Source organism: Sinocyclocheilus anshuiensis, unplaced genomic scaffold, assembly GCF_001515605.1.
Source record: "Sinocyclocheilus anshuiensis isolate Anshui unplaced genomic scaffold, SAMN03320099.WGS_v1.1 scaffold868, whole genome shotgun sequence".
Classification (NCBI taxonomy): Eukaryota; Metazoa; Chordata; class Actinopteri; order Cypriniformes; family Cyprinidae; genus Sinocyclocheilus; species Sinocyclocheilus anshuiensis.
The window spans coordinates 432804-446168 of record NW_015552624.1 but is presented as its reverse complement, the minus strand read 5'-3'; the positions used below and the strand labels follow the sequence as shown (position 1 = coordinate 446168).

General features: G+C 36.1%; 1 protein-coding gene across 1 annotated transcript; it reads right to left on the bottom strand.

Moving 5' to 3' along the window:
* Nucleotides 1–1503: 1503 nt before the first annotated feature.
* Nucleotides 1504–3693, bottom strand: LOC107666344 (eukaryotic translation initiation factor 1b-like). The gene is made up of 4 exons (XM_016457604.1): nt 3504–3693; nt 2433–2596; nt 2236–2337; nt 1504–2146 (listed from the first exon to the last, which is right to left on the bottom strand). Exons 1-4 carry the CDS (start codon nt 3532–3534, stop codon nt 2102–2104), a joined length of 342 nt encoding a protein of 113 aa, XP_016313090.1. The 5' UTR covers nt 3535–3693; the 3' UTR covers nt 1504–2101.
* Nucleotides 3694–13365: the final 9672 nt, after the last annotated feature.

Sequence of the window (13365 nt, the reverse complement as noted above, 5' to 3'; positions counted from 1 at the left end):
TAATCGGCAGGGATCCCAGACCAATACAATTAGTGTGCCTCTATTTTAAAACCCACGAGCCGCCACTGCCATCAGTACAGCATGGATGGGAGATCTATGCATGACCGAGATTCCCTTAGGATTGGTTTTGTAGTCATTTACATATAGAAACAGAGCATTACTACGAGTTTCACTCCTTTTTAGACTTGCATTACTTTTTTTTTTTCCACTTGCAGTCTAGATGAACACACAACCAGCCACAAAAATATGCTTGGAGTATTTAGCATACTTTTTTTTTTTTTTTTTACCTTTAAAACATTGCTGGGCTGCAAATATTTATATATAAATATATCAGAATTTATATATTGGGAATGGATCACCCTGTTATGCAATTTAAGATACACACATCAAAATAATTGAATGCCATCAGAGTAATATTTACTACTGTTGTGCCCTCTGCTGTGCAAAAGAGAAAACAGCCACAATTTGAAACAGCTTACAAATGGTGGTTATGGCACTTTCACATTCGATTTGTTAGTAGAGGGATTTAATAAGATGATTATCCACCAAGATAAGCCTTTTACATTGGTCTCTTTGTACTAAACTGAAGTGAAAGAAGACGCACTGCGAGAGAATTCACGATTCATATAAAACCTAATTTTTCCTCCAAGTCAGTGAAAAAGCTACCTCAGACTTGAAGTTTGACCTGGAAAGAGTGATTATCATTTCTAATGTCCCTATAATATACATTAGAACATTTTGATTATTAAACCTTTTCTCGGTTGCTCACGAATATCTTCTATAGCTTAAAAACTAATAATGGGTAGCATAACAAATCTTATAAAATGTGATTCAGTCACAGAACTCCACTAAAATTAATCTTTCAGCAAGCTTACCCTCAACTTCAGTCATTGTCTCACTTTTACTTCACGTTATGACTTGTCCCCTGGCTTACGCACTTATTACAAAAAAATAAAAATAAATGTACACAGCTTGCCAACGAGTTTTCTTTGAGATATATAACCATCATATATAAACTGAAATTAAATGATGGATTCAAGTCAGCAAAAAGCATAGATAAAATGACTTGGCCAAACCAACTATCCACAAGCAAAAAAACAAACAAAAAAAAAACATTTTCATGAGCACAACCACATTAATTGAAATTCATGACTGTTTCCTTTGATCGACTGCCATTACAACCAAAGCAATCACTGCATTCAAGATATTTTCCATTTAAGAAATTAGATCATCAAAAATATGGGATATTGTTTATTCCAGACCAAAAACAAAATATGGTACTACAAATTTAGAAAATTGAAATTATCAGCAAAAAGCATAGATAAAATGACTTGGCCAAACCAACTATCCACAAGCAAAAAAACAAACAAAAAAAAAACATTTTCATGAGCACAACCACATTAATTGAAATTCATGACTGTTTCCTTTGATCGACTGCCATTACAACCAAAGCAATCACTGCATTCAAGATATTTTCCATTTAAGAAATTAGATCATCAAAAATATGGGATATTGTTTATTCCAGACCAAAAACAAAATATGGTACTACAAATTTAGAAAATTGAAATTATGCATATAGTGAAAACAACGGTAAAAAAAAAAAAGGCAGTTAGAGATGCATAATGAGACATGATGGGGTTGCCGTGCTTTGTGCACAAGCGGCACACCAATGTAACCCTGAAGCAGGCTGGCCCACATCAGAACTAAAAATACAGATTCTATACTGTGGTATTTAAATATGAACCAAGAAATCAATACATAAACTGCCCCACCCACATCCCGCCCGTCAACTTAAAGATTGTGCAAAACATGGCATCTGAAAGTTTTATTGAAACACCTTGTACAAAACAGAAAATGTTACATGGAATGTGCTTCAGAGCAGCACAAGATGAACTAAAAAAAATGACTAAAGGAGGGGACAAAAAACAAAAATCATTTATCCCACATAATTTGCCTTGTCGTGTGTCCATGCTTGAACAGGACAGGTCGTTTTATGGGGGTTGGGGGGGGCGGGTATAGGCTGCAGGGGGAAACAGCAGCACAACAAAAGGGTAGGTTGGGTTAAGAGTCGGGGAGGGGAGGGGTCAGTTCACATCAGCTTCTAGAACCCGTGGACTTTGAGCTGCTCCTCTTTGGCCAGTTCAATCTGTAAAATGAAGGAAATGGGTCGATTAAATCAGCTACCATGAAAAGGCCAACAGGTTATATGCCGAAAGCCACCGAGTTCATACTTACATCAGTGAGAAACTGGCAAATGTTCTTGCGCTGATCACCTTGCAGCTGAATTACTTCACCATACTCAGGGTGCTCAATCACAGTCCCATTGCAGGCAAATTTCTGAAGATGCAAATAAGGCAACGTTAAAAATGCCCCACTCATGCAACCATAAAACAAATAAAAGTGCATTATTTTAGGGTGACTTAAATGACAACCTTCTTGAAGGCCTTGACTAGCTTCTTTTTATCATAGTCGTCGGCTATGCCCTGAACCGTGGTCAGAGTCTTCCGCCCGTTCCGCTGTTGAATTCTTATGTGGATGTAGTCCTCAGTCCCACCTGGGAGCCGATCATCACCCTTAGTTGCATCAGCAAAGGGGTCTTCGGAAAGATAAACAAACAACATTAGTAATGTTTGTGGCATCAGATTTCCTGCTTTGCTGGTAATAGGTCACGTGTGATTTACTTGAAACAGCTCAGTTAATCTTTCAACTAGGTCACCTAAAGCACTATCAATTAAAGACAACAAATCGAATTATTTCTATCACCTCAAACATTTCCACATGTAAAATCTGCTTCTGTAGGCGCCTCACAAGAACATGTTGGAACAAAGCAAACCATCTCCTTTAACAACAGGATAGAGTTCAGGTCTGATCTGGCTGCTCGTTAACCATTCGTGTACCGGATCAGCACAATACATCACAAGACTTGATCTAGTTCCATGTAAAAATAACGATTTATGTTTTACGTGTTAGTTGTCTTTCATCTTGACATCAATCCAAACTCAGAAGGATCGAGATGTTTCGCGCTACGTCTAAAAATAAACCGTCATCGACCGGCGTCTTCCATTTTGTTTCTCGTCCAGAAAAACAAGCTGGCGATTAAAATGGTTATGTTGGTCGTCGAGGTAGAGCATAACCTCGATTTAATTCGAGATAAACTCGACGCTAAGCAACTAATAAAGTGCTTAAAAATGGATTTAAGACGGATATGATGTTTTAATAAGGCGAATACTCGACATTAGGAGCGAACCAAACAAGAATAAAAACCGAGGCCTAGTTGCTGTTTCTGACTGCGATTTTCGACGACAACAAAAAAAACGTTAATTTAAATACGATAACATTACTTGTTTTAATCAATCGGTAAACGGGTTTGTGGTAAATAAATTATTATTTTTTTGAAGTCACAGTAATATTTGTTCGCTAAGCATCAACGTAACACTGTCGTTTTCTGTCGCCCTTCCCCCCACACAATAAAATAATACGTTTTCAGAGATCTCGAGTCTTACCAAAAGTTTGGAGGTTCTGGATAGCGGACATACGATAAGATTCCCTTTCCTTTCGGACGACAACGGGTGGTCTTGCGGTTTTGATTTCTCGGGAATCTGGACTGATTATTGAAGGGATTTCTTCTCACACGATGCTTCTGTAGCGGTCGCCGAGCTTACTAAATGGCGACGCTGGGTTCGGGGCGCCTGAGAACAGCTCTGTTTAGCCCCGCCTCCAACCAAGCGCACGACGTCGCTCACACGCAAGACTACGGCAAATATTTCGGCATTAGGTCAAATATGGACATTTACTATATTTATATTAAAATATGATTTCCTGGTAAAAAAAAAAATTGTAGGCCGATTGTTTACAGTAATCACATAATATAAAAACGGCGCATGTGGTAACATTACTTTGGCATTATTTAGGGAGAGGGGTGAGATGATTATCCATTAAAGGCAGAGTAAGTGATTTTTCAAAAACACTTTAGAAAACTGATTCGGGCCGAATCGCAAAACAAACTTGTAGCCAATCAGCAATAAGGGGCGTGTCTACTCGTGATGTGGAGGAGAGTGCGTTCAGTGCATGGGACGGACATTAGCCGAGCCAGCGACAGAAAGATAGAGATGGTGTAGGGGCGTGTTTGTTTTGGTGATTTCAAATATCAACATTGGCTACCAGAAATCACTTACTCTGCCTTTAATAAGCCTTTTACAAACAGTTTACAAACCTTATCCAGGGTAGTCAAAATCAGAATGGGCCCTTACATGACTGTGAGGACGCGTTTTGTCATCAGCATCGTAAATCCTCAAAAGTTTTTTGTATTTTCATTTTTTTTTTTTTATTATTTATAACTCTATACTTTGTATTATATTACCTTTGCCTTAAATTACAAAAAAATAAATAGTTAACGCTAATGCGAGGTTGTTTCTAATATAAAGCGTCTCAAATTTGACATCGTTCTCTGACTGCCGTTATCAGTCTCTCTATTTTTTTTTTCCTTTTTTTGAAAGTAATGAAAACACTATCATGGTGTTTTCTTTTGCTATTTGAGCAAATGGGAATGCAAAACAATATATTTGTGGTAGTCTCCCATAGAGAAACCCAGAAATGTGAAAAAGGTTCATATTGTTGAGAATAAAAACAAGAGTGTAAGCGATAGAAGTACAGTACGTTCATATTGTTCCTTCCTTTCCCAAGAGGCTCCCGTTTAGAAAGAAATAAACAAACGTGTGACTTTTAAATACTAGGCTTTATTAATAAGCCCCTATCTTATTTCAACAACACGCTTTCTTTTTTCCTTTTCTTTTTAAAGTTTTTATTTAATGCTATTCACTACCAGTCAAAAGTTTTTGAACAGTAAGATTTTTGATGTTTTTTTTAAAGAATTCTCTTCTGCTCACCAAGCCTGCATTTATTTGATCCAAAATACAGCAAAAGCAGTAATATTGTGAAATATTTTTACTATTTAAAATAACTGCTTTCTATTTGAATATATTTTAAAATGTAATTTATTCCTGTGATTTCAAAGCTGATTTTTAGCATCATTGCAGTCTTCAGTGTCACATGATCCTTCAGAAATCATTCTAATATTCTGATTTGCTGCTCAAAAAAACATTTATTATTATTATTGTTGAAAACAGCTCAGTATATTTTTTTCAGGTTTATTTGATGAATAGAAAGTTCAGAAGAACAGCATTTATCTGAAATAGAAATCTTTTGTAACATTCTAAATGTTTTTATCATCACTTTTTTTTTCTTTTTTTTATGTCAAGTAAGTCAAAAGATACAATACAAAATTCTGAGAGAATAAAGAAATTAGTTACAATCAAATCAGCTGACTTCCTGTGCCATTCAGTATACATTTTTGTAATGCTTACAGAACCTGAAGGATATACAATGAGGAAATAAAAGGGGAAAAGAAGAGCGAACAGAACCACAAAAAAGAGTATTAATAAATTATTAAAAAGTATTATAATTGCCATAATTAATAAAAGTATTAATATCTATAATGTCTTTTGTGTGTGTGTGATTAATCGCATCCAAAATAAAAGTTTTTGTTTACATAGGCTAATAGGCTATATGTGTGTGTACTGTGTATATTTATTATGTATAAATACGTTACGCCTTCTTTCTTTGCGTGAACATTTGGGTGGCATTATGCTAATTTTCCACATAGTGACGTAGGTATGTGGGGAAATGATTGGTTTACTCACGCCAAGCGCTTCAAGTATTTACATGTATATATTTATATTCATATAATTTATATTATATACCTATAAACAGGGTTTAAATTGGGCCGGGGCTCGACAATAAATTGGGCCAACTCCTTTGGGCTCAACATTAACGCTTCATTAACACCAGAAAAATAACATGATTAAAACATCAGTAACCAAAAATAACTAGACTATGTAAACACCAAAACGCAAGTATTATTTTGATTTATTACATTTAGAGTAAGTGGCGAATAGTGGATAGCTACTGTATATAATGCATGTAAGATTGCGCTGCTGAGGCGAGGCTAAGAAACTCAGCATCCTGAGGTAAAAATTCAAAATGGAAAGTTTTTATATTTAAAATACAGTTAGTTAGGCAACATCACACGTTTTCACCATTACGACTGTTTAATAGCCTAGTTCTATAAACAGTTCAATAAGAAAATACAATAATATTAGGTCATTTTAGGCGGAACAGAGCCCACCTCACAGCAACCAGCGGCCTGTGATTCCAGGTATCCACCGTCCAACATCCCATCATCCTCCAGTGTTCCATCCTCCTCCACTGTGGCCACATTTCTGCGCTTGAACAGCTGTAAGAACACAAACTCTCAGCTCACTGTGCTCAATAAAAATACCAACACATGCCAAATATCAGTACTAATGTTGCATTTCTTTCCTTTGACGGAGCAAGCGAGCTACGGTTTTATTATTGTTAAAATATTTTCTCCTGTAGAATCAACTAAAAGTAAGGTATTTGTAGGCTGATTCTCTCAAACACTGTAAATACTGTGATTTTAATAAGACGTTATTGTTTGTTTGAGTATTTGAGTGTATATATTATATATATATATATATATATATATATACAGTATAATGAGAAAACTTGTCCATTTCATGTTTATAAGAGCTCAGTGGTGACAAAAAAAAATGAATGAATGAAGAATTTCATCAGATTACACAAAGCTAAATGGCGTTAATGAAGAAAGCAGATGGTGTAGTTACAGTTTCTAGCAGTAGGAGCTGTATGCTTGATGCAACCAATTCATTATGTAAAGAGAACGAACTATGGCCCTGTTTACTTATTAAGATGCATTTTAGTCGATCGCATCACACGTAGAGGAGGGAGACACATTCCCGTTCACACCTGGGCTGCGTTCAGCCCCGACAAAAACGGTGTTCACTCCATAATACAATAGCAAAATATATAAATATGTTTAGTATTTTTATGCTACATTAATCAGTATTTAGCACACCTTCCTAAGGAAGGGATATGGACCAGAAGACATTGCAATTACTAAATGATATTTAGACAGCCTTAAAGAAGTTCCAGATCTATACTTGAGCTCTTATTATTTCAGTTATTTTGCCTTTAATGTAAATAAACATGTGCAAACAATATACTTGCTCTTGTGAATTTATTTGGATGTTAATTACATTGTGCAAGCTGTCTCTTTAATACCGCGTGGTTTACATAGCCTACATGTTGCTGCTGATTTGGCTGACATGTTTGACACACCCACCAAACAAGAGAAAACGCATCTCAAACCCCGTTGCACACCGTTTCCAGGAAACATGTCGTTCAAACCGGAAACCGTAGCAAAACGGTGCACACCGGTTTGAGCTTGAATGTGCCCCTGGTGTTTTGATCCGTCGATCTCTTCTGTCCTGATTTCTTTTGAGGGGAGGGTCTATGGGCCAGTGTTTGTGGACTTTTTCTGATCTTTCGATCTAATTTTTACATATGAGCCGAACACTGAATTAAAAATTCTGCAACACATATTAGTCAGAAATGCGCAAAGAAAAAAATACAAATAATAGGCATATACGATTATAGCCTAGTACAAAATTATATATAGGCTACAATTATAAAAATAAAAAATAAATTACAATGGCATTCGATTCGTTATAAACAACATAGGTCTATAAACATATGCTATAAATGATGTTGTGTGTATGAAAGCAGCAGGGAAGCTAATTGATTCAAAACGTTCTTCAGCACTTTCAGACGGTAGATGGCAGCCTGTAATAATTGTTCGGATTTCTCGGTAGTGTAAGGTGGTGAGGGACAACACAAAGTTATCCGAGAATATATTTTTTTAAAAGCCAAAGAATACTTCACAAACTGTGTTCATATGAGGCGAATGAATCTTGTAGCCTACTTCAATCTTGTCTTGACAAACCACGTGAAACAGTTCGGTTGACAGTGATAAGTAGGCATTCAAAATCTCTTTTAATCGCCTATAAAATATGCCAAACTGAATTTGAAAACAATTAGTTTAATTGAATGAGTAATTCCTGGACTTCCTCTTCATGTGAAAAATCATTTTTTTTATTTTTTAGCCACTAGGTGGAGTACTTTATTCACGGGGCACGACTATAAAATATGCCAAACTGAATTTGAAAACAATTAGTTTAATTGAATGAGTAATTCCTGGACTTCCACTTCATGTGAAAAATCATTTTTTTTCTTTTTAGCCACTAGGTGGAGTACTTTATTCACGGGGCACACAATACAAGTTAAAGACAAGATTTTCGTTAGATATTTTTTGTGATTCTCCTTTTAAGTATTCAACCATTAAATAACTGAATCAGTTTATGCTTTATAATTTTGTTGCTTGTACTGCATTTCCATCAGCAGACCTATTTATCTATGGTAGTTTTGTGAACTTTCATTTGCCAGTGGATGGCTGAAACGAATTCTCCTATGAAGCACAAAAAATGTCAGTTAAAATAGTAAACATTCCATATTCCACAGGTATTTTTCCTGTATTTTGAATTATGCATTGCATTTAGTTGGGTTTTAGGGATAGCACAATGTCCTGACAGAAATTTTTCAATACTTTTCTTTTTTAAGTGCAAACAGAAATACTTTAATAGAAATATATAGATAAATAAATTAGTTAGGAGAACTTAACACTCTTGTGATCATTTGATCAGTGTTTCTCAACCCTGCTGTTCGCTTGAGGTGTCTCAATAATCTGACACACCCAGCTCAGGTCACAGAGCAGCACATTACTAATGATCTAATGAGGTGACTCAGGATTTAGATAAGAGAGACATCAAAAAAGAAGCAGGATTGAGAAATCCTGGTGTGGATCAAGCAACAGCACCCACTGGGACAATAATCAGCAAACAGAAGCTGTATCGAATCAGACACTCCCTTGAAATGCCTGTCTCTCTGTGTGAACAAGGCCACTTGTGAAAGAGGCCAATCGTTTGCAGGGGTGAATGCGTGAATATAGCTCAGTCACACACACACACACACACACACACACACACACACACACACAAAAGAGTACTTTAAAGTAGCCTGTGTCTGTATTTTTACAAAATCATTTATAGCATTCAATTCAGTAAGAAAAGAAAAAGACTTTGAGGCAAAAGTCTTTATGCTATGGGGCTGTTTTCACCAGAAGGGACAGGAAGTCTTGTTAAAATACAAGAGCGGATGCTGGAAAATGTTGCTCAAATTTTTGGCTGCTAAAAAATGCACTCAGGAAAACAAAGCCAGATTTTGATTGGAATGGCTCCAGATCAAAAGGTTAATGTCCTACAATGGCCATGTCAAAGCCCTGATCCAAAATACACTCTCTGTTTAATATAAACAGTTACAGTTTTGTTCTTAGCAGACAAATATGAAAGTGGCATTTGCAAATCAATTAAAAAAAAAAAAAACCCTATATGGTTTAGAGTAGAGTTTAACAGCTTTGGCACTACATTCACGTGAAGCTAAAGCACTTTTCTAAAATCACTCACATGGCCAAATGTAATAAATGTGAGTATGTTTTAGTTTAGTTTAGTTTTTTTTGTTGTTGTTGTTGCCAGGAGTGTTTTTCCTGCCACAGTAACTTTTACTGAGGTTTTAAAGACATTAAGGCTTAAAGCTGCTTTGAAACAACATGGAAAGCACTACACAAATAAAATGACCTGCCTTGACTTATTAATTCATCATGCTCTTATGTTGGACAATGTTTACATTAACAGGGCTTGGTCTTAAACTGCCATATGCGTTAGATGAGATGACATTGAATTCATTTTGTAAAAGCATGCTGTGCTCTCTATGATGTTGTCAACTTGCAGTTCTGTAATGTTACCACAACAGTGCTTCATGCATCCAGTACAACAGCTTTGAAAACTGCCTTGTCACAGCCTTTACAAGAGCTTTATGAGTAATGCATATAACGTAACAGCTCACACGAGCAACTTTCTAACAGGACTCTTCTCATTTGTATAAGCCCTTTCTTTGTGTGAGTGGGGATAGTTATTTTGAGGATATTTTTAAAGAGTGTTTCTTTTTGTACATACAGTGAAAATCAATGTTATTTTGGACCCCACTGACCTTCATAGTCTGGACAAAGACAGATGAAACACTTTTCAAACTATCTTCTTTTGAGTTCTGCAAAAGCAACATGAGTTTGGAACAACATGAGTCTGATATAATTTTCAGTTTTGAAAAGCTTTATGCCTTTAAAAGCATTCAGTGTTTTGTCAAAGCACCACAATGAGGAAATGTGACCTTATGAAAACAAACTACACAGTGTCACGGTGGGCTGCGAACTAGGAGGAAGGCAAATGAATGGAAGAACGGGAAGAACTGGTCGGAGCAGATTTAAGCGTGTTTGCTTGTGAGTTTCAATGAGAGTGAGGTTATTTACACAGCAAGACAACATCTGAATGTTGGCAGCCTGCTATTGTGAAGATGTGTGAAGATCTACTCAAACTACCACTTTCTTTCACGTACACCCTGGTGTTGCCGTTTATTCCAGGTGGATGTTGACAGATTAACTGTGCCTATAAATTGGAATTTGGCATGAATCTAAAGCAGCAAACTGTCATCGCCTAAAGTGTGCTGATTATCTTTTGAGATCCGCTCTTCAAAAGGATGAAGACTCAGATAATTTGGGATAACATCTACATCAATGGGGCTTAGTTGTGTTAACCGGACAGAAAATGTCCCGTGTTATGTATTTGGCATGTAAAGGTCACAACAGGAGTTTCTGCCTCATTAAAAAAATCAATAGCAATTGTTTAACAAAGATAAGAAGGATCACAGGATCAATCAGTTATCTACACTCATCAGACAAAGCATGATACTGATCATTTCAGAAACACTGAAGACTAATGTTCTTGAATCAGAGGGATTCAACTTAAAAGATAAGTTCACTGAAAAATGAAAATTTGCAGACTCACACTCAGGCCATCCATGATGTAAATAAGTTTGTTTCTTCATCGAAAGAAATTGCTCACTTGCTCACCAATGGCTCCTCTGCAGTGAATGGGTGCCGTCCGAATGAGAGTCCCAACAGCTGATAAAAACATCACAATAATCCACAAGTAATGCACACCACTCCAGTCCATCATTTAACATCTTGTGAAGTGAAAAGCTGCATGTTTGTAAAAAACAAATCCATCAAGACGTTTTTAACTTCAAACTTTCTTAATTCCGGCTAAAATACGAGTCCTCTATCCATTGCTTTCTGCAGTGAAAAAGTCATCTTGTCTTCTCAAGAGAAATATGCATAGATCAAACACTGTTTACAAGCAAAACCAGTCCAAAACCGTTCTAAACAATAACATGTCTGTGGCTTTTGATATTATATTTTTACTGGAGGCCAGAAGCAATGGTTTAAACTTAAAACGCCTTAATGATAGATTTATTTCTTACAAACCACAGCTTTTTTTACTTCACAAGACATTAATTGATGGTCTGGAGTCGTGTGGTTTGCTTGTGTATTATTGGGATGTTTTTATCAGCAGTTTGGACTCTCATTCTGACGGCACCCATTCACTGCAGAGGATCCATTGGTGAGCAAGTGATGGAATGCTAAATTTCTCCAAATCTGTTCTGATGAAGAAACAAACTCATCTACATCTTGGATGGCCTGAGGATGAGTACATTTTCAGCATATTTTCATTTTGGGGTGAGCTACACTCGTGAACTCGAGAGACAATCAAATCTGAAATTCAAGAACACATTTAACATTCAGACAAAAACACATAGGTGGTACACTTTTAATAAAGAAGATAATCTCTCAGATCACAGATTGAAATTTTCATGTTTGGTGTTGCTAGAAATGCTGATGCACATGGAAATGCTGTTGCACGTGTTTCTGGGTGGGTGATCTAGCCGGTTGCGACACACCCAGTTGTACCAGTATTTGTTTTACAAATTATATGCTTGTTTTTTGCAGGATTATCTGAGAGAAACAACACATTGTTTGCTGTTAAAGAAACTGCATTGATGTGTTAATACTGTCACAGTCAGCCAACTGAAGGGGAATAGAGCTTGGACTACTCGAAGATAATTGGGGAGTGGAAAGGAAAATTCTAGGAAAAAGACTTAATGTGATGTAAAAATGGTTTTAAATCCATTCAAGTATGATTCAGCAGGAACGCGTCACTGTAATCTTCTGTAAGAAAGCACACGCTGGGCTGACGCTCAAGCTGTGTTACAGCATCTCAAATGCAAGCCAGCTGGAGCCCAGATTTAATTTGTAAAATCGTGCAATAAAGCATCAGCAACATATTTCAATCAATAATGAGAGAATTATTTCAAGATATGCACCAAAGACTAAAATGATTCCTCACATAAGCTCCTTTGTTTGTACTGGAGCTTGTGGGGTGTCATTTAGTTAGAAGAGAATGTGTTTTTGCAGACAGAGTTCGGTCTGAACATGTGTTGCATATATTACCTTATATTCAAATCACCACAATGCAACATTTACTCACACACACACAGACAACCTAGTGATGTTGCTTCATGGTAACAAACTCAGGGTACCTTTTGAGTATTTATGCAACTTCAAGAACAATTTTAATAGAAGCTTAACCTAGAAGCCAATTCTCTTAGATTCTGTCATTATACATTACGTTTTTAATATTCTTACATCAGCTAAGTATTTGATTCATTTTTTTTTTCCAAATTGCACGTTATGAACACTGAATTAAACCCATTATTTCAATTTATTTTAAAAGAATATGCATGCAATAGAGGGTTTAACGGTCGTCTTTGGTTTTTATTTCTATTTTACTAAGCCTTTGTTTGCACATTCCTATGGTTCACAGTGTTTTCTGCCTTTGGCACTTCACATCAAGTGTACTGTGACCAGGGCAGGTTTCTGCAACTCTGAGATAACTACAGCACCTTATAGGGCAATAGTCCTGAGATTTCCCTTAAACCACTGATGGGGGTCAAAGCAAATGTTACAGGGGACACAAAATGTATTTGCATATACACTTTCATTAAGACTTCTCTAAAAGAAATTAATACTCTTATTCAGAAATGATGCATGCAATTGATCAAAAGTGACAGTAAAGACAATGTTTCAGTGTCTCAATTCATACTATTCTCAGAATTCGTTGATATCATGGTTTTTACAAAAATATGAAGCAGTACAACTGTTTTTGACATTGATAATAATAATAAATATTTATTGAGCAGCAAAACAGCATATTAGAATGATTTCTGAAGGATCATGTGACACTGAAGACTGGAGTAATGATGCTGAAATTCAGCTTTGCATCACAGGAAGAAATTTCATTTTAAAATAAATTCAAATAGAAAAGAGTAATTTGAAATAGCAATAATATTATAGAGTATTATTGCTTTTACTGTATTTTTGATTAAATCAATGCAGTCATGGTGAGCATAAGAGACTCCTTT